Source organism: Trachypithecus francoisi, unplaced genomic scaffold, assembly GCF_009764315.1.
Source record: "Trachypithecus francoisi isolate TF-2019V2 unplaced genomic scaffold, Tfra_2.0 Lachesis_group12, whole genome shotgun sequence".
In the NCBI taxonomy this organism is placed as follows: domain Eukaryota; kingdom Metazoa; phylum Chordata; class Mammalia; order Primates; family Cercopithecidae; genus Trachypithecus; species Trachypithecus francoisi.
The window spans coordinates 56,366,063-56,391,920 of NW_022681457.1; the positions used below are offsets into that span (position 1 = coordinate 56,366,063).

Below are 25,858 nucleotides of genomic sequence, written 5' to 3' on the forward strand. Positions count from 1 at the left end.
ACAGTTAATTTTTGTATGTTTAGTAGAGACAGGGTTTCATCATGTTGGCCAGGTTGGTCTCGAACTCCTGACCTCAGGTGATCCCCCCATCTCGGCCTCCCAAAGTACTGGGATTACAGGGGTGAGCCACCGCGCCTGGCCCTATTTTGTTAATTTTTTCAAAAATATCTCCTCTATTCATTGAGGTTTTTTTTTTTTTTGAGGGTTTGTCATGTCTATCTCCCTCAGTTCTGCTCTCATCTTAGCTATTTCTTATCCTCTACTAGCTTTTGGAATTGGATTTCTTTGCTCCTGCTTTCTAGCTCTTTCAGTTTTTCGTGTTTTTTTTTTTTTTTTTTTTTTGAGATGGAGTCTCACTCTGTCGCCCAGGCTGGAGCGCAGTGGCATGATCTTGGCTCACTGCAACCTCCGCCTCCTGGGTTCAAGCATTTCTCCCTGCCTCAACCTCTTGAGTAGCTGGGATTATAGGCATCCACCACCACAGCTGGCTACTTTTTCTATTTTTGAATAGAGATAGGGTTTTGATATATTAGCCAGGCTGGTCTTGATCTCCTGATTTCAGGTGATCTGCCTGCCTCAGCTTCCCAAAATGCTGGGATTACAGGCGTGAGGCACTGCACCATGACTTATCACTTTTCATTGTGATGTTAGGGTGTTGATTTGAGATTTTTCTAGCTTTCTGATGTGGGCATTTAGTGCTATAAATTTCCCTTTTAACTCTGTCCCAGAGATTCTAGTGTGTTGTGTCTTTGTTCTCATTGGTTTCAAAGAACTTCTTGATTTCTGCCTTATTATTTACCCAGGAGTCATTCAGGAGCAGGTTGTTCATTTTTATGTAAATGTGCGCTTCTCAGTAAGTTTCCTAATCCTGAGTTCCAATTTGACTGTGCTGTGGTCTGAGAGACTGTTTGTTACCATTTCAGTCCTGTTGCATTGGCTGAGGAGTGTTTTACTTCCAATTATGTGGTTGATTTTAGAAAAGTGCCATGTGTCACTGAGAATAATGTATATTCTGTTGATTTGGGGTGGTGAGTTCTATAGATGCCTATTAGGTCCACTTGATCCAGAGCGGAGTTCAAGTCCTGAATATCCTAGTTAATTTTCTGTCTTATTGATCTGTCTAATATTGACAGTGAGGTGTTAAGTCTCCCACAATGATTGTATGGGGATCTAAGTCTCTTTATAGGTCTCTAAGAACTTGTTTTATGAGTCTGAGTGCTCCTGCATTGGGTGCTTATATATTTAGGATAGTTAACTCTTCTTGTTGAATTGATTCCTTTACTATTAAGTAATGCCCTTCTTTGTCTTTTTTAAATTGTTGTTGGTTTAAAGTCTGTTTCATCAGAGACTGGAATTCCATCCCCTGCTTATTTCTGCTTTCCATTTGCTTGGTAAATTTTGCTTCATCCCTATGTGTGTCTTTGCACATGAGATGGGTTTCCTGAATATAGCACACTGATGGGTCTTGACTCTTTATCCAATTTGCCAGTCTATGTCTTTTATTTGGGGCATTTAGCCCATTTACATTTAAGGATAGTATTGTTCTATGTGAAGTTGATCCTGTCATCATGATGGCAACTAGTTATTTTGCACACTAGTTGATGCTGTTTCTTCATAGTGTCATTGGTCTTCATGGTGAGTTTTGTAGTGGCTGGTACGAGTTTTTCATTTCCATATTTAGTGCTTTCTTCAGGAGCTCTTGCAAGCCAGACCTGGTGGAGACAAAATCCCTCAGCATTTGCTTGTCTGGAAAGGATTTTATTTCTTTTTCTACTCATGCAGCTTAGTTTGGCTTGGTAAGAAATTCTGGGTTCAAAATTCTTTCCTTTAAGAATGTTGAATATTGGCCTCTATTGTCTTCTGGCTTGTAGGGTTTCTGCTGAGAGGTCCACTGTTAGTCTGATGGACTTATTTTGTAAGTGACCTGGCCTTTCTCTCTGGCTACCCTTAACCTTTTTTTGTCATTTCAACCTTGGAGAATCTGATGATTATGTTTCTTGGGGTTGATCTTCTTGTGCAATATCTTAGTGGTGTTCTTGGTATTTCCTGAATTTGAATGTTAGCTTGTCTTGCTAAATCGGGGAAATTCTCCTGGATGATATCCTGAAGCGTGTTTTCCAGCTTGTTTCCATTCTCCCCCTTTCCTTCAGATATTCCAGTCAGTCAATTGTAGGTTTGGCCTTTTTTTGTAGTCCCATATTTCTCGGAGGCTTTGTTCGTTCCTTTTCAGTCTTTTTTCTCTAATTTTGTCTGCATGCCTTATGTCAGCAAGGTGGTCTTCAAACTCTGATATTTTTTCTTCTACTTTGTCAGTTTGGCTATTGATACTTGTGTATGCTTCATCAAGTTCTCATGCTGTGTTTCTTAGCTTCATCGGGTCATTTCTGTTCCTCTCTAAACTGGTTGTTCTAGTTAGCAGCTCCTCTCTCTATCTTTTTTTCAAAGTTCTTAGGTTTTTTGCATTCAGTTAGAACGTGCTCCTTTAGCACTCAGTGGAGTTTGTTATTGCCCATCTTCTGAAGCCTACTTCTCTCAATTTGTCTATCTCATTCTCCGTCCAGTTCTGCACCCTTGCTGGAGAGGCACTGCAATCATTTGGAGAAGAAGAGGCACCCTTGCCTTTTGGGTTCTCAGTGTTTTTTTTATTGTTTCTTTCTTGTCTTCATGAGTTTGTCTAGTTTCGATCTTTGAGGCTGCTGACTCTTGGATGGGGTTCTTGTGGGGACTTTTTTGTTGCTGTTGTTCATTTCTGTTTGTTTTTCTTTCAGTGGTCAGGTCCCTCTTCTGTATGGTTGCTGTGGTTTGCTGGGGGTTCACTTTAGGCCCTATTTATCTGGTTCACTCCTGCACCTGGAGATAATACTCAAGGAGGCTGGAGAACAGCAAAGATGGATGCCTTCTCCTTCCTCTGGAATGTCTGACCTCAAGGAACACCAATCTGATGCCAGTAGGAACACAGCTGTATAGGGTGTCTGACAACCCCTGTTGGAGTATCTCACCCAGTTGGGTGGCACGAGGAACAGGACCCATTTAATGAAGCACTTTTATTGTCCCTTGGTGGAGGGGGTATGCTTCACTGGGGTTAAACCCACTCCTCTGGGTTGCTTGGATTCCTTAGAACTAGCAGAAGGAAAAGCTAAGTCTGCTCATCCACAGAGACTGCAGTCACCTCTCCCCTTAGGGACTCAGGCCCAGGGAGATCAGAGTTGTGTCCCTGAGCCTCTGGCTGAAGCTGTTGGAGTTCCTGCAGGGTGGCCCCACAAAGTGAGGAGGGATGGGTCAGAGTCAGGCCTAAAGAGGTGCTGTAGCTGCAGTCTGGCACAGCCGGTGTGTTGGGCTGTGGGGGACACCTCTTGGAACCAAGCCGTCCAGCATCCCTGTCTCCAGCAGGGGAAAAGCACCGCCAGGAGCTATAGAGATGGCTGCCGCCCTTCCCCTGCCCAGGGAGCCTAGTGTGTTAGACAGCTGTCAGTCCCAGTACTGGTTGCTGCCCCACCCCCAGGAGCTCAAATGGCTTAGACAGCAGGCAGCCACAGCTGTGGTGCTGGTCACCCCTCCCCTGGGAACTCAGCAGGCTGAAACCGATTTTAGCGGAGAGGTTGTTGAGAATCTGCACAGCTCTGGGGTTGGGACCGTAGGTCCTGGTGGCATGGGTTCCCGAGTGAAATCTTTCAGTCTGTGGGTTGCACAGTTCCTTGGAAAATGCATGGTTTTGTCAGCTAAGTAGCACACTCATTCACCGCCTCCCTTGGCAGGAGGGTGGGGGCTCCCCTGCCCTGTGCGGCTGTCAGGTGGGTGGCTGCACCACACTCTTCTTTCTTCCTCTCCATGGGCCATGCCAGCTGCCTAGTCAGTTCTGATGAGAGAACCTGGATACCTCAGGTGCCAGTGCAGGATGCACAGGCCATTATGGTTCTTTTCGGTGGGAGCCTCTGATCGCCGCTGCTTCTAGTTGGCCATCTTTGCCCCGCCCCTAAAAAATTTTTTTTGTTTCTTGTTTTTTAAGCTAAACATGTCTCAGGTGAAGAGCTGTGTCCACTCTGCCTCCTGGAATGCCATGTGTTCAATACTTGCAGAGCTTTACTTTTCTACTTGTGCTTTTTCTTCCTAATGAGTTTAACTACTTTTTCATTCTTATTATAGTCAAGGGGGTCTGAAAAATATTTCTTTCCTGTATACCAGAGTCTTCTCTACATTCTCAACATCATGCCTTCTTATATGTCATAAAGAATTCTCACCGTGAATTTATGAACTGCAATATTAAGAATGTTTCTTTCGTGGCTGTGGAACATGGAAAGGTGTGGATACTCAGTATTCCTATTGGGGAAAAGCTGGGGTCCTTAGTAAAGACGGAGAGCATGTGATGTTCAGGTTCCATCTCTGTTCTCCATTAGGTGTATGCAAAACAGGATTAAGAAAATACTGGTTTAAACGGGATGGCATTTATTACCCAGACAGTTTTGAAAAAAAAAAATTATTAGGAGATACTTACTCTTTAGGGTCTGAAAATCACTATTAAAATGTACAGAACATGGCAGATACTGGTATCTGGAACTTTGCATAAAACCAATGTTTCTATATGATTAAATTCAGGCTGTAATTTACTTTTGGCTGGGAGTTACCATAGCAGTGATGCCGTGTCCTTCTCTGTGCATCAGCACACCATAAACATTTGTCTTCGTGCAGTTGATGTTAATAACTCACTTGGTTAATGAGCTCTGTGACATAATTTTTTTTTCTATAGAGTTAATTATTTTTCTCTTAATTATTATCTTTATTCAGCAGATGTGCATGAACAATCACATTTAATCTGGTAGCTGACCTTTCTTAGGTTTTCTTTTCATTTATCTGTCTTTAGAAAATGAAAGCTCTCATCTTTGTTTATAGGCCAGAAAAACTGAAAAACACACAGGCTCTTCCACTTACTGGATGTTTGACAAAATAGTTTCCTTGGACCAAAAACATGGGCATTACTGGTGAGCTTGTTAGAGATTCAGAAACTCAGATTTTATTCCAGATTTTCTTTTCTTTTCTTTTCTTTTTTTTTTTGAGACGGAGTCTTGCTCTTTCACCCAGGCTGGAGTGCAGTGGCGCGATTTCACCTCACTGCAAGCTCCACCTCTGGGGTTCACGCCATTCTCCTCCCTCAGCCTCCTGAGTAGCTGGGACAACAGGTGCCCGCCACCACGCCCGGCTAATTTTTTGTTTTTTTTTTTTTTTTTTAGAGACGGGATTTCACCGTGTTAGCCAGGATAGTCTCGATCTCCTGACCTCATGATCCATCCACCTCAGCCTTCCAATGTGCTGGGATTACAGGCGTGAGCCACCATGCCCCAGCCCAGATTTTCTGAAAAAATAATCTGCATTAACAAGATCTCCAGTTTATCATACACATTAATATTTGAGCAGTGTTTTCTGAATATGTCTTTTCCATCTGAAACATTTACACAACTTATTCTGTATGATGTAAATATAGCACTAAAAAATGTACATGTTAGTGTTAATGCCCTCAATTTTATACTTCATCATCCAGAAAAGTATCATCTATACATTGATGTTGTGGATCTTATACTACTCTCTTTTCTCAGAGTTAGAGAATACATTAGAGAATATTTCTGTGTTGAAAGTTATTTATTAAATATTTTCGGTCACTCCTATAAGTAAGAACCAGTTCTCTTTACTCTTGTTTTGCCTTGAGTCAAATTAAAAATTCTGTTCCTGGCCACTTGGTAAATATGTGTGTGTGTGTTTGTATGTTTTTCAGGGAGTGTTGACATTTAGGGATGTGGCCATAGAATTCTCTCTGGAGGAGTGGCAATGCCTGGACACTGCACAGCAGAATTTATATAGGAATGTGATGTTAGAGAACTACAGAAACCTGGTCTTCCTGGGTGAGGATAACTTCAGTACACAATTCCCTAATATACCCTATAAGTTTTATTTCTCTTTTTTGTAGAATGGTTTTTGGTAATGTATGCTTTCAGATCTCTGTTTTTTTGTTTGTTTGTTTGTTTTTTTTTTGTTTTTTAAACTTCAAGATTTGTCTATGTAGAAAGGAATTTCAAGATGTTTCATTTTGACCTGAACTTTCCACACTCCTGAGCTGATCTGTGTCCTTCACTCTGGATTAGTGTTAATTTTAGAAATTTAGTGGCATAACATAACTGTTGCCCACATCTTAAAATGTAATTGCCACTACCAATTTTTGATTTAGTAGAACCAGGTAGTAAATTTAAGAACGTACAAAATTAGGCCGGGCGCAGTGGCTCAAGCCTGTAATCCCAGCACTTTGGGAGGCCGAGACGGGCGGATCACGGGGTCAGGAGATCGAGACCATCCTGGCTAACACGGTGACACCCTGTCTCTACTAAAAACTTCAAAAAACTAGCCGGGCGAGGTGGCGGCGCCTGTAGTCCCAGCTACCCGGGAGGCTGAGGCAGGAGAATGGCGTGAACCTGGGGGGGCGGAGCTTGCAGTGAGCTGAGATCCGGCCACAACACTCCAGCCTGGGTGACAGAGCGAGACTCCGTCTCAAAAAAGAAAAAAAAAGAACGTACAAAATTAAAATATTTCCTAAATATTTAACATTTTTTGTTGTAAATTAGTATTTTGGAATTAATTCACTAGAATATTCTATTACATCCTTTTCACTGAACCCATTACCAAATTGATAATTGGAGGATATGAGCATGATTCATGCTATTTTTAGTAAAACAGGTATTGCTGCCTCTAAGCCAGACCTGATCACCTGTCTGGAGCAAGGAAAAGAACCTTGCAATGTGAAGAAACATGAAGTGGTAGCTGAACCCCCAGGTAGGTGAGAGTGAAAGTGAATACAACAGACAACACAGATGAGAGGTCCAAAGCAGAAAAAAGAAAAGTCCTTAAAATGATTTGAAATCTGTGTTCCAAAGGAAATAGTTTCTAGGAAGCCTGAATTTTTTTTTATTTTGCTCTCACAAAGAAGCATCTTCTGTCTTATCTTTGTAAAATTGCTAAAGATTTTACTTTCCCTTTGGTGACCTTCCTTCAAGTTTACAGTGACAGCCAAGACAGTCCTCTTCGTGGCATATAAGAGACTGCAAAATCTGACTGCTTGTTTTTGAAAACACACAGATAACCTGCATAATTTTGAGAAACTCTGTTAAACTGTTTTTTAAGTTCTCTTTTTACATCATGTCCTAAGTGTGTGAGAGTAGTGGTTTCTGTTCCGTTGTCTTTTTATTGCTAATTTTTCTGCACATTGCATTCTGTCTTCTTCTTATAGTCTTGAAGTATAGTTTGCAATTACAAAGTATGATGTTCTTGTGCTTTGTTCTTTTTTTTTTTTCAAGATTGCTTTGGCTATTCAAAGTTTATTGTAGTTCTGTGTGAGAATTGTATTTTCTTTTTTCTGTTGTTGTTTGAGATGGAGTCTCGCTTTGTCACCCAGGCTGGAGTGCAGTGGCACCATCTCGGCTCACTGCAACCTCTGCCTCCTGGGTTCAAGTGATTCTTCTGCCTCAGCCTCCCGAGTAGCTGGGACTACAGGTGCGAGCCATCACACCTGGCTAATTTTTGTATTTTTAGTAGAGACGGGCTGTCACCATATTGGCCAGGCTGTTCTTGAACTCCTAGACCTCATGATCCGCCTGTCTTGGCCTCCCAAAGTGCTAGGATTACAGTCATGAGCCATCACCCTAGCCGAGAATTGTATTTTCTATTACTGTAAAAAAAAAAACTGGAATTTTGATAGGGAATTTATTGAATCTAGAGATCACCGTGGATAATATGGCACTTTAATAATATTCTTTCAGCTGGGCGTGGTGGCTCACACCTGTAATCCCTGCACTTTGGGAGGCCAAGGCAGGCAGATCACCTGAGGTGATTTTTGACCCTGACTCAAAAACACTGTACATTTCAGGCATGTGAAGTATATTTACATTGTTTTATAAAAGACTTCTAGAAATTTTACAATACACATTAAACAACTACCAATTTTTCCCATTTCCTGGCACTTTTCAAATACCATTCTGCTTTCTGTTTCTAAGAGTATAACTGCTTTATATATCTCATAAAATCTCTTGTTTGTGGCTGGCTCATTTTATTTTGCATAAAGTCATCAAGATTTACTTTTTTTTTTTTTTTTTTTTTGAGACGGAGTCTCGCTCTGTCGCCCAGGCTGGAGTGCAGTGGCCGGATCTCAGCTCACTGCAAGCTCCGCCTCCCGGGTTTATGTCATTCTCTCGCCTCAGCCTCCCGAGTAGCTGGGACTACAGGCGCCCGCCACATTGCCGGCTAATTTTTGTATTTTTTAGTAGAGACGGGGTTTCACCGTGTTAGCCAGGATGGTCTCGATCTCCTGACCTCGTGATCCACCCGTCTCGGCCTCCCAAAGTGCTGGGATTACAGGCTTGAGCCCCGCGCCCGGCCAAGATTTACTTTTATAGTTGTTAGAATATTTCCTGGTTTTTTTCAAACTGAGTAATATTTTGGTATTTTTATATTTCAAATTATATCTGCTGAACGATTTGGTGACCGAAATTTGCCTTGCTTTTACCTATTGGCTTTTAGTAACAATGCTAAAATAATTGTGGGTATGCAAGTTGACTCTTCATGTGACCATGTATGTGAGAGTTTATATATGTGCTGCATTCTATTTTATTAGTCTACTTTTTCACCTTTATACTCATACCAAATTGTTTTAATTCTGTAGCTTTGTGATGTGTTTTGAAATCAGGAACTGTAATGCCTCCAACATTGTTTTGTTTCATTTTTAATATTTTTGGGTATTTTACTGTCTGTAGAGATTCTGTATACTCGAGGGATTGCTGTTTCTGTTTCTTCAAAAATGTAATGAGAAATTTGAAAAACATTGCATTAAATCTGTAGATTGTATTGAGCAGGATGGACATCTTTACAATATTACCTTTTTCAACCTTTCACAAGAGCGTGCTCAAGAGTGTGTTAATTTCTATATATTTGTTAATTTTTCAGTTTTTTTTCCTCTTATTGTTGTATACTCATTTCATTTTGGTGATAGAAAGTAATTTATAAAATTTCAGTTTTAAAAAATTTGGTGAGACTTATTTTCTTTTTTTGGCATAAGAGGTGGTCTATCAAGGAAAACGTTGTATTAGCTATTGAGAACCATGTGTGTCGTGGTGTTGAGTGTTTTCTATACCTCTGTTAGAAATAATTGTCTTATACTGCCTGGAAGCCCTCTATTCCCTTACTAATATTCTCATTTAATTTTTATTGCAGAAAGTGCAGTGTTGAAATACCCTACTATAATTACGTTGCTGTCTATGTGTCTCTGTTGTTCTGTCAATATTTGCTATATATGTTTGGAGCCCTAATGTGAGATGCGCACACACACACACACATACCCACACAGATGTATATACATATTTTTCATAGGTTCCCAGTGAGTAAATCTAAAGTCGTTGTTGTTGTTGTTGTTTTGAGACAGAGTCTCACTCTGTGTCCCAGGCTGGAGTGCAGTGGTGTGATCTCGGCTCACTGCAACCTCTGCCTCCTGGGTTCAAGCAATTCTCCTGCCTCAGCCTCCTGAGTAGCTAGGATAACAGGTGGCCGCCACCATGCCTGGATAATTTTTCTATTTTTAGTAAAGACAGGGTTTCGCCATGTTGGCCAGGCCAGTCTCAAACTCCTGACCTCAAGTGATCAGGAAGATCACTTGATCCTGCCTCGGCCTCCCAGAGTGCTGGGATTACCAGCGTGAGCCACTGTGCCCAGCCTAAATCTGTAAGTTTTAATGTCCTTTTTTGTCTCCTTGGAGTTTTGACTTCAAGTACATTTTATAAAATATGACAGTTTTTGACGTAAGATGCAGCTTGCATAATATTGATTTCTTCTGCTCTCATTTGATTAATATTTGCATGAAATGTATTCTTCCGTCTTGCCCCTTTTAGTGTTTTTTATCATTAGATCTCTACTGACTTTTGTAGAAAAAAAAGTTGGATCTTGGCTTTTAAAAATTTTAATAAATCTATTTATTGAAAGTGTCTCTTGATTTGAAAGTTAATTTGATATATATATTTAAGTAATTATCTGATAGAGACCTTACTGTTATGTTTTTAATTATTTTATTTGATTCTTGCATCTTTGTTTCTCATTTTCTCTCTTTGTGTCTTGTGATTTTTGTATTGATATGCTTTTACTTATTTCTAATTCACTTTTGTATATTTGTACAGATTTTTTTTGTGTGTGTGATACCTTGGGGCTTCCATAAAACCTCTATAAGAAACAACAGTATATTTTTAATTTGGTACAAAATCAACTTCAGTTGAATAAAAAATTCTTCCTCATTACATCTGCCCTGAAATTTGTCATTGATGTTGCTAATTATGTTTTTGCATTGTATATTCATTAACAGATGTTTATAATTTCTGTGCTTTTATTTTCCAAAATTTAGAGAATAATTTAAAATGTTTTCTGCACCATTATATAATGCCACAAGATTCTATTTTTGTGTATGTGCATATTTTTCCCAGAAAATAATGTATTTTTATTTGAGTATTTTTTTTTTTTTTAATCCTTTTACTTTCAGGTTAAGGAGCTTCTTTCATCATCTTTTATATGCAGGGCATATGCAGTGCTAATATACTTTTTCAGATTTTGGTTGTTTTGGAAGGTTTTTCCTTTTTATTTGGCAGGACAGATTTGTTGATGGTATTATTCTCACTTCATAGCAGTTTTTTGTTGGTTTTTTTTTTTGTCTTTTTTGTTTTTCAGGACTTTGTGTCACACAGTTTCTTTCTGGCCTGCAAAATTTTTGTTGATAATTCACTGGTTATGTCATAAGACTATGTTTGTAAATGACACATTACTTTTATCTTGCAGCTCCTAAGACTTTCTTCTTGTGAGTGATTTTTGAAAATGTGCTTAACATGTATTTGTTATAAATATCTTTGTGTGTATCCTAATTTGCTTGTTGAACTTCATTTTAACATCATTTTTCTTTTAGGATTTTCCAGTTATTTTTTATTTTTCTATTTTTTACCTCCAAATTGTTTTTTTAAATATTTTGATATTTTTGTTTTTATTCTCATTTTTGTGATTTTCTACAGTGGACTGACTGTATTCCTGTTTCACTCATTGGATATTATTCAATTTATTAGTGTTTAAAATTAATGTATACATCTTTTTTATGGTTTCTGTCTGGAATTTACACAATGTTTTTGATGAAATCATACTGCTCTGTTTTGTATACATTGTAATCTTTGAGATTTGGACATTTTAAAAAGCTACCTGTCACAGTCTTTAAAATGCATTTTTTTCTGACATAGTCTGAAAACAATTATCTTGGCTAGAGATTCTAGGAGTCTCTCAAACATGTTCTTAGGATGTGCCTTGTCTAAAATTTTATGTTTACTTTTAGTCAAAGGAGTTTATTCGTGTTGTTTCGTCTTCTTTTTTTTTTTTTTTTTGAAACAGAGTTTTGCTTCTGTCACCCAAGCTGCAGCGCAGTGGCATGGTCTCAGCTCGCTGCAGCCTCCGCCTCCTGGGTTCAAGTGATTCTCTGGTCTCAGCCTCCCACTTAGCTGGGATTACAGGCATGTGACCCCATGCTCAGCTACTTTTGTATTTTTAGTAGAGACAGTTTCACCATGTTGTTCAGGCTTAGTCTCAAACTCCTGACCTCTATTGATCCACCCACCTTGGCCTCTCAAAGTGCTAGGATTACAGGTGTGAGCCACCACACTCAGCCTATTCATGTTTCTTCTTAATAACCAATAATCACTTGCTATAATTGTTTCCTGTCTGTAATACCACAGTCTTTCTGCTGCTGTAAAACTTACCTTTCTTATTTATTTATTTATTTATTTTTATTATACTTTAAGTTCTAGGGTACATGTGCACAACGTGCAGTTATATTACATAGATATACATGTGCCATGGTGGTTAATGCTATCCCTCCCCCAGCCCCCACCCCCCAACATGCCCAGTGTGTGATGTTCCCCACCCTCTGTCTAGGTATTCTCATTGCTCAATTCGCACCTATGAGTGAGAACGTGTGGTGTTTGGTTTTCTGTCCTTGTGATAACTTGCTGAGAATGCTGGTTTCCAGCTTCATCCATGTCCCTGCAAATGACATGAACTCATCCTTTTTCATGAGTGCATAGTATTCCGTGGTGTATATGTGCCACATTTTCTTAATCCATTCTATCATTGATGGACATTTGGATTGGTTCCAACCAAGTCTTTGCTATTGTGAATAGTGCCGCAATAAACATATGTGTGCATGTGTCCTTATAGTAGCATGATTTATAATCCTTTGGGTATATACCCAGTAATGGGATGGCTGGGTCAAATGGTATTTCTAGTTCTAGATCCTTGAGGAATTGCCACACTGTCTTCCACAATGGTGAACTAATTTACACTCCCACCAACAGTGTAAAAGCATTCTATTTCTCCACATCCTCTCCAGCACTGTTGTCTCTGACTTTTTATGATCGCCATTTTAACTTGCCTGAGATGGTATCTCATTGTGGTATTGATTTGCATTTCTCTAAGATCAGTGAGATGAACATTTTTCATGTGTCTGTTGGCTGCATAAATGTCTTTGTTCACATCGTTTGGCACTTTTTTTTTTTTTTTATTATACTTAAGTTCTAGGGACATGTGCATGACGTTTATATCATGTATAACTCCCAATGCAATCCCTCCCTCCTCCCCCTCCCATGATAGGCCCCGTGTGTGATGTTCCCCTTCCCGAGTCCAAGTGATCTCATTGTTCAGTTCCCACCTATGAGTGAGAACATGCGGTGTTTGGTTTTCTCTTCTTGTGATAGTTTGCTAAGAATGATGGTTTCCAGCTGCATCCATGTCCCTACAAAGGACGCAAACTCATCCTTTTTGGTGGCTGCATAGTATTCCATGGTGTATATGTGCCACATTTTCTTAATCCAGTCTGTCACAGATGGACATTTGGGTTGATTCCAAGTCTTTGCTATTGTGAATAGTGCCGCAATAAACATACGTGTGCATGTGTCTTTGTAGTAGAGTAATTATAATCCTTTGGGTATATACCCAGTAGTGGGATGGCTGGGTCATATGGTACATTTAGTTCTAGATCCTTGAGGAATCGCCATACTGTTTTCCATAATGGTTGAACTAGTTTACAATCCCACCAACAGTGTAAAAGTGTTCCTATTTCTCCACATCCTCTCCAACACCTGTTGTTTCCTGACTTTTAATGATTGCCATTCTAACTGGTGTGAGATGGTATCTCATTGTGGTTTTGATTTGCATTTCTCTGATGGCCAGTGATGATGAGCATTTTTTCATGTGTCTGTTGGCTGTATGGATGTCTTCTTTTGAGAAATGTCTGTTCATATCCTTTCCCCACTTTTTGATGGGATTGTTTGTTTTTTTCTTGTATATTTGTTTGAGTTCTTTGTAGATTCTGGATATTAGCCCTTTGTCAGATGAGTAGGTTGCAAAAATTTTTCCATTCTGTAGGTTGCCTGTTCACTCTGATGGTAGTTTCTTTAGCTGTGCAAAAGCTCTTTAGTTTAATTAGATCCATGTGTCAATTTTTGCTTTTGCTGCCGTTGCTTTTGGTGTTTTAGACATGAAGTCCTTGCCCATGCCTATGTCCTGAATGGTACTACCTAGATTTTCTTCTAGGGTTTTTATGGTATTAGGTCTAACATTTAAGTCTCTAATCCATCTTGAATTAATTTTTGTATAAGGGGTAAGGAAAGGATCCAGTTTCAGCTTTCTACTTATGGCTAGCCAATTTTCCCAGCACCATTTATTAAATAGGAATCCTTTCCCCATTTCTTGTTTCTCTCAGGTTTGTCAAAGATCAGATGGCTGTAGATGTGTGGTATTATTTCTGAGGACTCTGTTCTGTTCCATTGGTCTATATCTCTGTTTTGGTACCAGTACCATGCTGTTTTGGTTACTGTAGCCTTGTAGTATAGTTTGAAGTCAGGTAGCGTGACGCCTCCAGCTTTGTCCTTTTGACTTAGGATTGTCTTGGCAATGCGGGCTCTTTTTTGGTTCCATATGAACTTTAAAGCCGTTTTTTCCAATTCTGTGAAGAAAGTCATTGGTAGCTTGATGGGGATGGCATTGAATCTATAAATCACCTTGGGCAGTATGGCCATTTTCACGATATTGATTCTTCCTATCCATGAGCATGGTATGTTCTTCCATTTGTTTGTGTCCTCTTTGATTTCACTGAGCAGTGGTTTGTAGTTCTCCTTGAAGAGGTCCTTTACATCCCTTGTAAGCTGGATTCCTAGGTATTTTATTCTCTTTGAAGCAATTGTGAATGGAAGTTCATTCCTGATTTGGCTCTCTGCTTGTCTGTTACTGGTGTATAAGAATGCTTGTGATTTTTGCACATTAATTTTGTATCCTGAGACTTTGCTGAAGTTGCTTATCAGCTTAAGGAGATTTTGGGCTGAGACGATGGGGTTTTCTAATATACCATCATGTCATCTGCAACAGGGACAATTTGACTTCTTCTTTTCCTAACTGGATACCCTTGATTTCTTTCTCTTGCCTGATTGCCCTAGCCAGAACTTCCAACACTATGTTGAATAGGAGTGGTGAGAGAGGGCATCCCTGTCTTGTGCCAGTTTTCAAAGGGAATTTTTCCAGTTTTTGCCCATTCAGTATGATATTAGCTGTGGGTTTGTCATAAATAGCTCTTATTATTTTGAGGTACGTTCCATCAATACCGAATTTATTGAGCGTTTTTAGCATAAAGGGCTGTTGAATTTTGTCAAAAGCCTTTTCTGCATCTATTGAGATAATTATGTGGTTTTGTCTTTGGTTCTGTTTATATGCTGGATTACGTTTATTGATTTGCGAATGTTGAACCAGCCTTGCATCCCAGGGATGAAGCCCACTTGATCATGGTGGATAAGCTTTTTGATGTGCTGCTGAATCCGGTTTGCCAGTATTTTATTGAGGATTTTTGCATCGATGTTCATCAGGGATATTGGTCTAAAATCTCTTTTTTTGTTGTGTCTCTGCCAGGCTTTGGTATCAGGATGATGTTGGCCTCATAAAAGAGTTAGGGAGGATTCCCTCTTTTTCTATTGATGGAATAGTTTCAGAAGGAATGGTACCAGCTCCTCCTTGTACCTCTGGTAGAATTCAGCTGTGAATCCATCTGGTCCTGGACTTTTTTTGGTGGGTAGGCTATTAATTGTTGCCTCAATTTCAGAGCCTGCTATTGGTCTATTCAGGGATTCAACTTCTTCCTGGTTTAGTCTTGGGAGAGTGTAAGTGTCCAGGAAATTATCCATTTCTTCTAGATTTTCTAGTTGATTTGCGTAGAGGCATTTATAGTATTCTCTGATGGTTGTTTGTATTTCTGTGGGGTCGGTGGTGATATCCCCTTATCATTTTTTATTGCGTCTATTTGATTCTCTCTCTTTTCTTCTTTATTAGTCTAGCTAGCGGTCTGTCAATTTTGTTGATCTTTTCAAAAAACCAACTCCTGGATTCATTGATTTTTTGGAGGGTTTTTTGTGTCTCTATCTCCTTCAGTTCTGCTCTGATCTTAGTTATTTCTTGCCTTCTGCTAGCTTTTGAATGTGTTTGCTCTTGCCTCTCTAGTTCTTTTAATTGTGATGTTAGAGTGTCAATTTTAGATCTCTCCTGCTTCTCTTGTGGGCATTTAGTGCTATAAATTTCCCTCTACACACTGCTTTAAATGTGTCCCAGAGATTCTGGTATGTTGTATCTTTGTTCTCATTGGTTTCAAAGAACATCTTTATTTCTGCTTTCATTTCGTTATGTACCCAGTAGTCATTCAGGAGCAGGTGTTCAGTTTCCATGTAGTTGAGCGGTTTTGATTGAGTTTCTTAGTCCTGAGTTCTAGTTTGATTGCACTGTGGTCTGAGAGACAGTTTGTTATAATTTCTGTTCTTGTACATTTGCTGAGGAGTGCTTTACTTCCAATTATGTGGTCAATTTTGGAATAAGTGCGATGTGGTGCTGAGAAGAATGTATATTCTGTTGATTTGGGGTGGAGAGTTCTATAGATGTCTATTAGGTCCGCTTGGTGCAGAGATGAGTTCAATTCCTGGATATCCTTGTTAACTTTCTGTCTCGTTGATCTGTCTAATGTTGACAGTGGAGTGTTGAAGTCTCCCATTATTATGTATGGGAGTCTAAGTCTTTGTAGGTCTCTAAGGACTTGCTTTATGAATCTGGGTGCTCCTGTATTGGGTGCATATATATTAGGAGAGTTAGCTCTTCCTGTTGAATTGATCCCTTTACCATTATGTAATGGCCTTCTTTGTCTCTTTTGATCTTTGATGGTTTAAAGTCTGTTTTATCAGAGACTAGGATTGCAACCCCTGCTTTTTTTTGTTCTCCATTTGCTTGGTAGATCTTCCTCCATCCCTTTATTTTGAGCCTATGTATGTCTCTGCATGTGAGATGGGTCTCCTGAATACAGCAGACTGATGGGTCTTGACTCTTTATCCAGTTTGCCAGTCTGTGTCTTTTAATTGGAGCATTTAGTCCATTGACATTTAAGGTTAATATTGTTATGTGTGAACTTGATCCTGTCATTATGATATTAACTGGTTATTTTGCTCGTTAGTTGATGCAGTTTCTTCCTAGCCTCGATGGTCTTTACATTTTGGCATGTTTTTGCAATGGCTGGTACTGGTTGTTCCTTTCCATGTTTAGGCTTCCTTCAGGGTCTCTTGTAAGGCAGGCCTGGTGGTGACAAAATCTCTAAGCATTTGCTTATCTGTAAAGGATTTTATTTCTCCTTCACTTGATGAAGCTTAGTTTGGCTGGATATGAAATTCTCGGTTGAAAATTCTTTTCTTTAAGAACGTTGAATATTGGCCCCACTCTCTTCTGGCTTGTAGAGTTTCTGCCGAGAGGTCTGCTGTTATTCTGATGGGCTTCCCTTTGTGGGTAACCCGACCTTTCTCCTGGCTGCCCTTAAGATTTTTTCCTTCATTTCAACTTTGGTGAATCTGGCAATTATGTGTCTTGGAGTTGCTCTTCTGGAGGAGTATCTTTGTGGCGTTCTCTGTATTTCCTGAATTTGAATGTTGGCCTGCCCTACTAGGTTGGGGAAGTTCTCCTGGATGATATCCTGAAGAGTGTTTTCCAACTTGGTTCCATTTTCCCCCTCACTTTCAGGCACCCCAATCAGACGTAGATTTGGTCTTTTACATAATCCCATACTTCTTGCAGGCTTTGTTCATTTCTTTTTCTTCTTTTTTCTTTTGGTTTTCTCTTCTCGCTTCATTTCATTCATTTGATCCTCAATCGCTGATACTCTTTCTTCCAGTTGATCGAGTCGGTTACTGAAGCTTGTGCATTTGTCACGTATTTCTCGTGTCATGGTTTTCATCTCTGTCATTTCGTTTATGATCTTCTCTGCATTAATTAGTCTAGCTGTCAATTCTTCCACTTTTTTTTCAAGATTTTTAGTTTCTTTGCGCTGGGTACGTAATTCCTCCTTTAGCTCTGAGAGTTTGATGGACTGAAGCCTTCTTCTCTCATCTCGTCAAAGTCATTCTCTGACCAGCTTTGATCCGTTGCTGGCGATGGCTGCACTCCTTTGCAGGGGAGAGATGCGCTCTTATTTTTGAATTTCCAGCTTTTCTGCCCTGCTTCTTCCCATCTTTGTGGTTTTATCTGTCTCTGGTCTTTGATGATGGTGACGTACTGATGGGGTTTTGGTATAGGTGTCCTTCCTGTTTGATAGTTTTCCGTCTGACAGTCAGAAGGACTGTCTGTTGGTCTGTTAGAGATTGCTTGAGGTCCACTCCAGACCCTGTTTGCCTGGGTATCAGCAGCAGAGGTTGCCGAAGATAGAATATTGCTGAACAGCGAGTGTACCTGTCTGATTCTTCTTTGGAAGTTTCCTCTCAGGGGTGACGCCACCCTGTGAGGGTGGGGTATCAGACTGCCCCTAGTGGGGGATGTCTCCCAGCTAGGCTACTCAGGGGTCAGGGACCACCTGAGCAGGCAGTCTGTCCGTTCTCAGATCTCAACCTCCGCGTTAGGAGATCCACGGCTCTCCCCAAAGCTGTCAGACAGAGTCGTTCACGTCTGCAGCGGCCCCCGCTCTTTCCCCATGGACTGCAGCTGTGCGCTGTCCGCAGAGGTAGAGTCTACAAAGACAGGCAGGTTCCTTGAGCTGCTGTGAGCTCCACCCAGTTCGAGCTTCCCAGCGGCTTTGTTTACCTACTTAAGCCTCAGCAATGGCGGGCGCCCCCCCCAGCCTCGCTGCTGCCTTGCGGATAGATCGCGGCAGACGGCTGTGTTAGCAGTGAGGGAGGCTCCGTGGGCGTGGGACCCTCCCGGCCAGGTGTGGGATATATTCTCCTGGTGTGCCTGTTTCCTTAAAGCGCAGTATTGGGGTGGGAGTTACCCGATTTTCCAGGTGTTGTGTGTCTCAGTTCCCCTGGCTAGGAAAAGGGATTGCCTTCCCCCTTGCACTTCCAGGTGAGGCGATGCCTCGCCCTGCTTCAGCTCACGCTGGTCAGGCTGCAGCAGCTGACCAGCACCGATTGTCCGGCACTCCCTAGAGAGATGACCCCAGTACCTCAGTTGAAAATGCAGAAATCACGGTCTTCTGTGTCGCTCGCGCTGGGAGTGGAGACTGGAGCTGTTCCTATTCGGCCATCTTGCTCCGCCCCTGTTTGCTCACTTTTTGATGGGATTGTTTGATTTTTTCTTGTAAATTTGTTTAAGTTCTTTGTAGATTCTGGATATTAGCCCTTTGTCAGATGGGCAGATTGCAAAGATTTTCTCCCATTCTGTAGGCTGCGTGTTACGCTGATGGTAGTTTCTTTTGCTGTGCGGAAGCTCTTTAGTTCAATGAGATCCCATTTGGCGGTTCTGGCTTTTGTTGCCGTTACTTTTGATGTTTTAGTCATGAAGTCCTTGCCCATGCCTCTGTCCTGAGTGTTATTGCCTAGGATTTCTTCTAGGGTTTTTATGGTTTTGGTCTAACATTTAAGTCTTTAATCCATCTTGAAGTAATTTTTGTATAAGATGTAAGGAAGGGATCCAGTTTCAGCTTTCTACATATGGCTATCCAGTTTCTGCAGCACCATTTATTAAGAAGCGAATCCTTTCCCCATTTCTTGTTTTTGTCAGGTTTGTTAAAGATCAGATGGTTGTAGATGTGTGGTTTTATTTCTAAGGGCCCTGTTCTGTTCTATTTGTCTGTATATCTGTTTTGGTACCTTATCTTTCATCTCAGCACACTCAAACTGTCATTTGAAAGAATACCACTATTTCTTTCAGAACTTTTATGCAGTGAGAGACAGGAACCAGTGTCTGTAAAAGTGCCTGCCATGGAGAATATAAAGATGTAGAAGCCATTAGTTTACTTGTCTTTTAAAAATGAAACCAGGAGGGATTGCATTGGGGAGTTATACATGATATAAACGTCATGCACATGTACCCTAGAACTTCAAGTATAATAAAAAAAAAAAAAGAAATTAAGTAGATATTTCCTGATTTTATACCATCAATATTTTCTTATCATATAGTGAAAAAAAAAAATGAAACCAGGAGTTGGCAGTTTATTTCTAAAGTCACTATATTATATAGGGAAGCAGGAAGATCTGTGTTGGGTAAATGTAACAGACTTTACTTTCTTCTATGTGCCTCTTTGCATTGGACTCACCTGGGGCGCTGCACACACTTAAATTTTTCACAAATGTAATTTGGTCTATATGTTTTTGTTACGTTATATAGCTGTGAAAATGTTACAGCATGTAATATTTGGCTGTGCCGTCTTGTGATGTAGTCTATCATTTTATAGGTTAGATTTGTAAAGTATATTCGTCTGAGTCTAGTAAGTAAAGTAATTTATTGTTTTTATTTCTTTCAGTTGTATGTCCTTATTTTGCCCAAGACCTTTGGCCAAAGCAGGGCATAAAAAATTATTTCCAAAAAGTGATACTGAGAAGATACAAAAAATGTGGACATGAAAATTTACAGCTAAAAAAATACTGTAAAAGCGTGGATGAGTGTAAGGTGCACGAAGAATGTTACAATGGACTTAGCCAGTGTTTGACAACTGCCCAGAACAAAATATTTCAATGTGACAAATACATGAAAGTCTTTCATAAATTTTCAAATTCAGACAGACATAAGATAAAACATACTGGAAAGAAAGCTTTCCAATGTAAAGAATGTGAAAAGTCATTTTGTGTGCTTTCACACTTAGCTCAACATGAAAGAATTCATACTGGAGAGAAACCCTACAAATGTAAAGAATGTGGGAAAGCCTACAATGAGGCCTCAAACCTTTCTACACATAAAAGAATTCATACTGGAAAGAAACCCTACAAATGCGAAGAGTGTGGAAAAGCCTTTAACCGGCTCTCACACCTTACTACACATAAGATAATTCACACTGGAAAGAAACCCTACAAATGTGAGGAATGTGGCAAAGCTTTTAACCAGTCTGCAAACCTTACTACACATGAGATAATTCATACTGGAGAGAAACCCTACAAATGTGAGGAATATGGCAAAACTTTTAGCCAGTCCTCAACCCTTACTACACATAGGAGAATTCATACTGGGGAGAAACCCTACAAATGTAAAGAATGTGGGAAAGCCTACAATGAGGCCTCAAACCTTTCTACACATAAAAGAATTCATACTGGAAAGAATCCCTACAAATGCGAAGAGTGTGGAAAAGCCTTTAACCGGCTCTCACACCTTACTACACATAAGATAATTCACACTGGAAAGAAACCCTACAAATGTGAGGAATGTGGCAAAGCTTTTAACCAGTCTGCAAACCTTACTACACATAAGAGAATTCATACTGGAGAGAAACCCTACAAATGTGAGGAATGTGGCAAAGCTTTTAGCCAGTCCTCAACCCTTACTACACATAAGATAATTCATGCTGGAGAGAAACCCTACAAATGTGAAGAATGTGGCAAAGCTTTTAGCCAGTCCTCAACCCTTACTGCACATAAGATAATTCATGCTGGAGAGAAACCCTACAAATGTGAAGAATGTGACAAAGCTTTTAGCCAGTCCTCAACCCTTACTGCACATAAGATAATTCATGCTGGAGAGAAACCCTACAAATGTGAAGAATGTGGCAAGGCCGTTAGCTGGTTCTCACACCTTACTACACATAAGAGAATTCATTCTGGAGAGAAACCCTACAAGTGTGAAGAATGTGGCAAAGCTTTTTTTTTTTTTTTCCCCCATCAATTCGTCATTTATATCAGATATAACTCCCAATGCAATCCCTCCCCCCTCCCCCCTCCCCATGATAGGCCCCGATGTGTGATGTTCCCCTTCCCAAGTCCAAGTGATGTCATTGTTCAGTTCCCACCTATGAGTGAGAACACGCGGTGTTTGGTTTTCTGTTCTTGTGATAGTTTGCTAAGAATGATGGTTTCCAGCTGCATCCATGTCCCTACAAAGGACACAAACTCATCCTTTTTTATAGCTGCATAATATTCCATGGTGTATATGTGCCACATTTTCTTAATCCAGTCTGTCACAGATGGACATTTGGGTTGATTCCAAGTCTTTGCTATTGTGAATAGTGCCGCAATAAACATACGTGTGCATGTGTCTTTATAGCAGCACGATTTATAATCCTTTGGGTATATACCCAGTAGTGGGATGGCTGGGTCATATGGTACATCTAGTTCTAGAACCTTGAGGAATCGCCATACTGTTTTCCATAATGGTTGAACTAGTTTACAATCCCACCAACAGTGTAAAAGTGTTTCTATTTCTCCACATCCTCTCCAGCACCTGTTGTTTCCTGACTTTTTAATGATTGCCATTCTAACTGGTGTGAGATGGTATCTCATTGTGGTTTTGATTTGCATCTCTCTGATGGCCAGTGATGATGAGCATTTTTTCATGTGTCTGTTGGCTGTATGAATGTCTTCTTTTGAGAAATATCTCTTCATATCCTTTGCCCACTTTTTGATGGGGTTGTTTTTTTCTTGTAAATTTGTTTGAGTTCTTTGTAGATTGTGGATAGTAGCCCTTTGTCAGATGAGTAGATTGCAAAAATTTTCTCCCATTCTGTAGGTTGCCTGTTCACTCTGATGGTAGTTTCTTTTGCTGTGCAGAAGCTCTTTAGTTTAATTAGATCCCATTTGTCAATTTTGGCTTTTGCTGCCGTTGCTTTTGATGTTTTAGTCATGAAGTCCTTGCCCATGCCTATGTCCTGAATGGTACTACCTAGGTTTTCTTCTAGGGTTTTTATGGTATTAGGTCTAACATTTAAGTCTCTAATCCATCTTGAATTAATTTTCGTATAAGGAGTAAGGAAAGGATCCAGTTTCAACTTTCTACTTATGGCTAGCCAGTTTTCCCAGCACCATTTATTAAATAGAGAATCCTTTCCCCATTTCTTGTTTCTCTCAGGTTTGTCAAAGATCAGATGGCTGTAGATGTGTGGTATTATTTCTGAGGACTCTGTTCTGTTCCATTGGTCTATATCTCTGTTGTGGTACCAGTACCATGCTGTTTTGATTACTGTAGCCTTGTAGTATAGTTTGAAGTCAGGTAGCGTGATGCCTCCAGCTTTGTTCTTATGACTTAGGATTGTCTTGGCAATGCGGGCTCTTTTTTGGTTCCATATGAACTTTAAAGCCGTTTTTTCCAATTCTGTGAAGAAAGTCATTGGTAGCTTGATGGGGATGGCATTGAATCTATAAATAACCTTGGGCAGTATGTCCATTTTCACGATATTGATTCTTCCTATCCATGAGCATGGTATGTTCTTCCATTTGTTTGTGTCCTCTTTGATTTCACTGAGCAGTGGTTTGTAGTTCTCCTTGAAGAGGTCCTTTACATCCCTAGTAAGTTGGATTCCTAGGTATTTGATTCTCTTTGAAGCAATTGTGAATGGAAGTTCATTCCTGATTTGGCTCTCTGTTTGTCTGTTACTGGTGTATAAGAATGCTTGTGATTTTTGCACATTAATTTTGTATCCTGAGACTTTGCTGAAGTTGCTTATCATCTTAAGGAGATTTGCTTATGAGCTTAAGGAGATTTGGCAAAGCTTTTAAGCAATCCTCAACCCTTACTACCCATAAGAGAATTCATGCTGGAGAGAAATTCTACAAATGTGAAGTATGTAGCAAAGCCTTTGGCCGGTTCTCACACCTTACTACACATAAGAGAATTCATTCTGGAGAGAAACCCTACAAATGTGAAGAATGTGGCAAAGCTTTTAACCTATCGTCACAACTTACTACACATAAGATAATTCATACTGGAGAGAAACCCTACAAATGTGAAGAATGTGGCAAAGCTTTTAATCAGTTCTCAACTCTTTCTAAACATAAGGTAATTCATACTGGAGAGAAACCCTACAAATGTGAAGAATGTGGCAAAGCCTTTAACCAGTCTTCACACCTTAGTACACATAAGATAATTCATAGTGGAGAGAAACCCTACAAGTGTGAAGAATGTGGCAAAGCCTTTAACAACTCCTCTATTCTTAACAGACATAAGATGCTTCATACTGGAGAGAAACTCTACAAACCTGAAAGTTGTAACAATGCTTGTGACAACATCACAAACATTTCCAAACATAAAAGAAAGTGTGCTGGTGAGAAATCACAGAAATATGAATAATGCGACAGAGGCTTTAAATGGTTATCACACTTGCTTGCAGGTTAGGTAATTCACACTGGAGAAAACTTCTACAAGTGTGAACAATGTGGCAAAACTTACACAATGCTCATACCTTATTGCACATGAAAGCCTTTATACTTGAAAATAAATGCACAAATATAAAAAAAGTTAAAAAGTGATTAATATCTGCTCACATCTTACTCAACATCAGAGAATTTATACTTAATAGCATTAAAAGTGGCAATTACTGTCAAAAGACTCTTGAGAAAATGTAAGCTTTTAAAGTGCTGAAGAGGATTTATTTTGAAGACAAGCATTACAAATATAAACAAAGTTGTGGTAACTTTACTTGTAACACAGATCCTGTTGTATTCATTTTGTATTAGAGGCACACCCTGAAGCAATTGCTCAAACTTCATTCAATGTCAGAAAATTTATATAGAAGAAAAACCCTGCAAATATAATAAATTCGGAAAAAAACATTTATTCAAAAACTACAGGTTAGAAAACTCCAGAGAGTTCGTATTAAAATATATTTTTGCAGTTGCAGTAAATAGAAAAAAATATTTAATTCTATATTGTCTGTAAATATCAGAGAATTTACATTAGAAATATATAAAGCACTGACACTTCAGACTTTACACTGAATCAGAGTTCTGAGTTTACAATACAATACAAAACTAAACTTGGTAGAAAAATTATTTGTTTATAACTTTAAAAGAGTAGAAGATTTTTTGGAGAGTTACAAGTATACTTTTTTTTTTTTTGGAAAGATTACAGGTTTTTTGAAAAGTAAATAATGTAATTAACTCTCAAATTGCTTCATACAAATAATGTTGTAATTAACTCAAATTACTTCATGTTAATGTTGTTATTAACTTTCAAATTACTTCATGCTAAAGAAACTAGTTTCTTTTCCTTTTTTTTTTTTTTTTTTTTGAGATGGAGTCTTGCTCTGTCGCTGCCCAGGCTGGAGTGCAGTGGCATGATCTTGGCTCACTGCAACCTCTATCTCCAGGGTTCAAGTGATTCTCTTGCCTCAGCTCCCCGAGTAGCTGGGATTACAGGCGCACACCACCATGCCCGGCTAAGTTTTGTAGTTTTAGTAGAGCCAGAGTTTTGCCATGTTGGCCAGGCTGGTCTTGAACTCATTACCTTAGGTGATCCACCCAGCTCTGCCTCCCACAATGCTGGGATTACAGGTATTAGCCACTGTGCCTGGCCCATGCTGTTTCTTTATTCCTATTGTATTCATAATATGAAAGCATGTGACCAAAAGATATGAGGCATTATTTTTTATTAGGTGAGCATTTATCACCTCTTCTATGAAAGAGTAAGGACGTTAAAATGTAAGATGCAAGAGGAAAATCTAAGTAAAGAGGTTCTTTGTGATTCACTTACAGTATTAAGTGATGCGTGAGGTAGGTGTTCAGAGTAATATTCTGCATTGTATTGAGAGACAAATATTTTGTTTTAGTTAAAATTAAAAATAAATTAGTATATTTTACTAATTGTACTTTTATGAATAAAAAGCAGTACATGTAAAAATTTTAGATTATGTCTGAACTTAATTTCTTAATTCAGCATTTTTAACAGTTAAAATATTGTGCATTCAATCAAGTCACATTATTCCACTTACTTTAACCTAGTCCACCTTACTCAAGGGTGTAGGTAAAAGGTGGTAACAAGGCCAGGCACGGTGGCTCACGCCTGTAATCCCAGCACTTTGGGAGGCCAAGGTGAGTGGAACACCTAAGGTCGGGAGTTCAAGACCAGCCTGACCAACATGGAGAATCCCAATCTCTACTAAACATACAAAATTAGCCAGGCGTGGTGGTGCATGCCTGTAATCCCAGCTACTCGGGAGGCTGAGGCAGGAGAATCCCTTGATCCCAGGGGGCAGAGGTTGCAGTGAGCTGAGATCATGCCACTGCACTCCAGCCTAGGCAATAGAGCGAGACTCTGTCTCAAAAAAAAAAAAAAAGACACCTTATTAAAATGATTTGTCTTGTTCCAATATTGATTATTCTGAAAATAGCTACAAATTCATACTCAAACGCACTTACTCCATAATCTTCTTACACCTAAGGTTTATATTTAGACTAATAGCTGTGTATACTTAACTCTGTAAATCAAAACAAAAAGTCTATGCATTTGCAAGCAGAGAGGTCATATATTCAAAGAAAAACATACAAGAAATTATTTTTAAGTATTTATCCAGGACTCAGAAATGTGTAAATTTTATACACGTATATAATTTTTA

General features: G+C 39.5%; 1 protein-coding gene and 1 long non-coding RNA gene across 2 annotated transcripts; one reads left to right on the top strand and one right to left on the bottom strand.

Annotated features, from left to right (window-relative positions):
• Positions 1 to 2,542: 2,542 nt before the first annotated feature.
• Positions 2,543 to 4,299, bottom strand: LOC117093763. Its single transcript, XR_004441226.1, has 3 exons — positions 4,180 to 4,299; positions 3,617 to 3,618; positions 2,543 to 2,862 (listed from the first exon to the last, which is right to left on the bottom strand). It is a non-coding gene; the product is annotated as an uncharacterized LOC117093763 (long non-coding RNA).
• LOC117093745 (zinc finger protein 492-like) lies at positions 2,831 to 24,544 on the top strand. Its single transcript, XM_033229260.1, has 5 exons — positions 2,831 to 4,298; positions 5,765 to 5,891; positions 6,718 to 6,813; positions 19,850 to 21,166; positions 22,985 to 24,544. The coding sequence occupies exons 1-5, from the start codon at positions 4,248 to 4,250 to the stop codon at positions 23,593 to 23,595; spliced, it is 2,202 nt and encodes a 733-aa protein (XP_033085151.1). The 5' UTR covers positions 2,831 to 4,247; the 3' UTR covers positions 23,596 to 24,544.
• Positions 24,545 to 25,858: the final 1,314 nt, after the last annotated feature.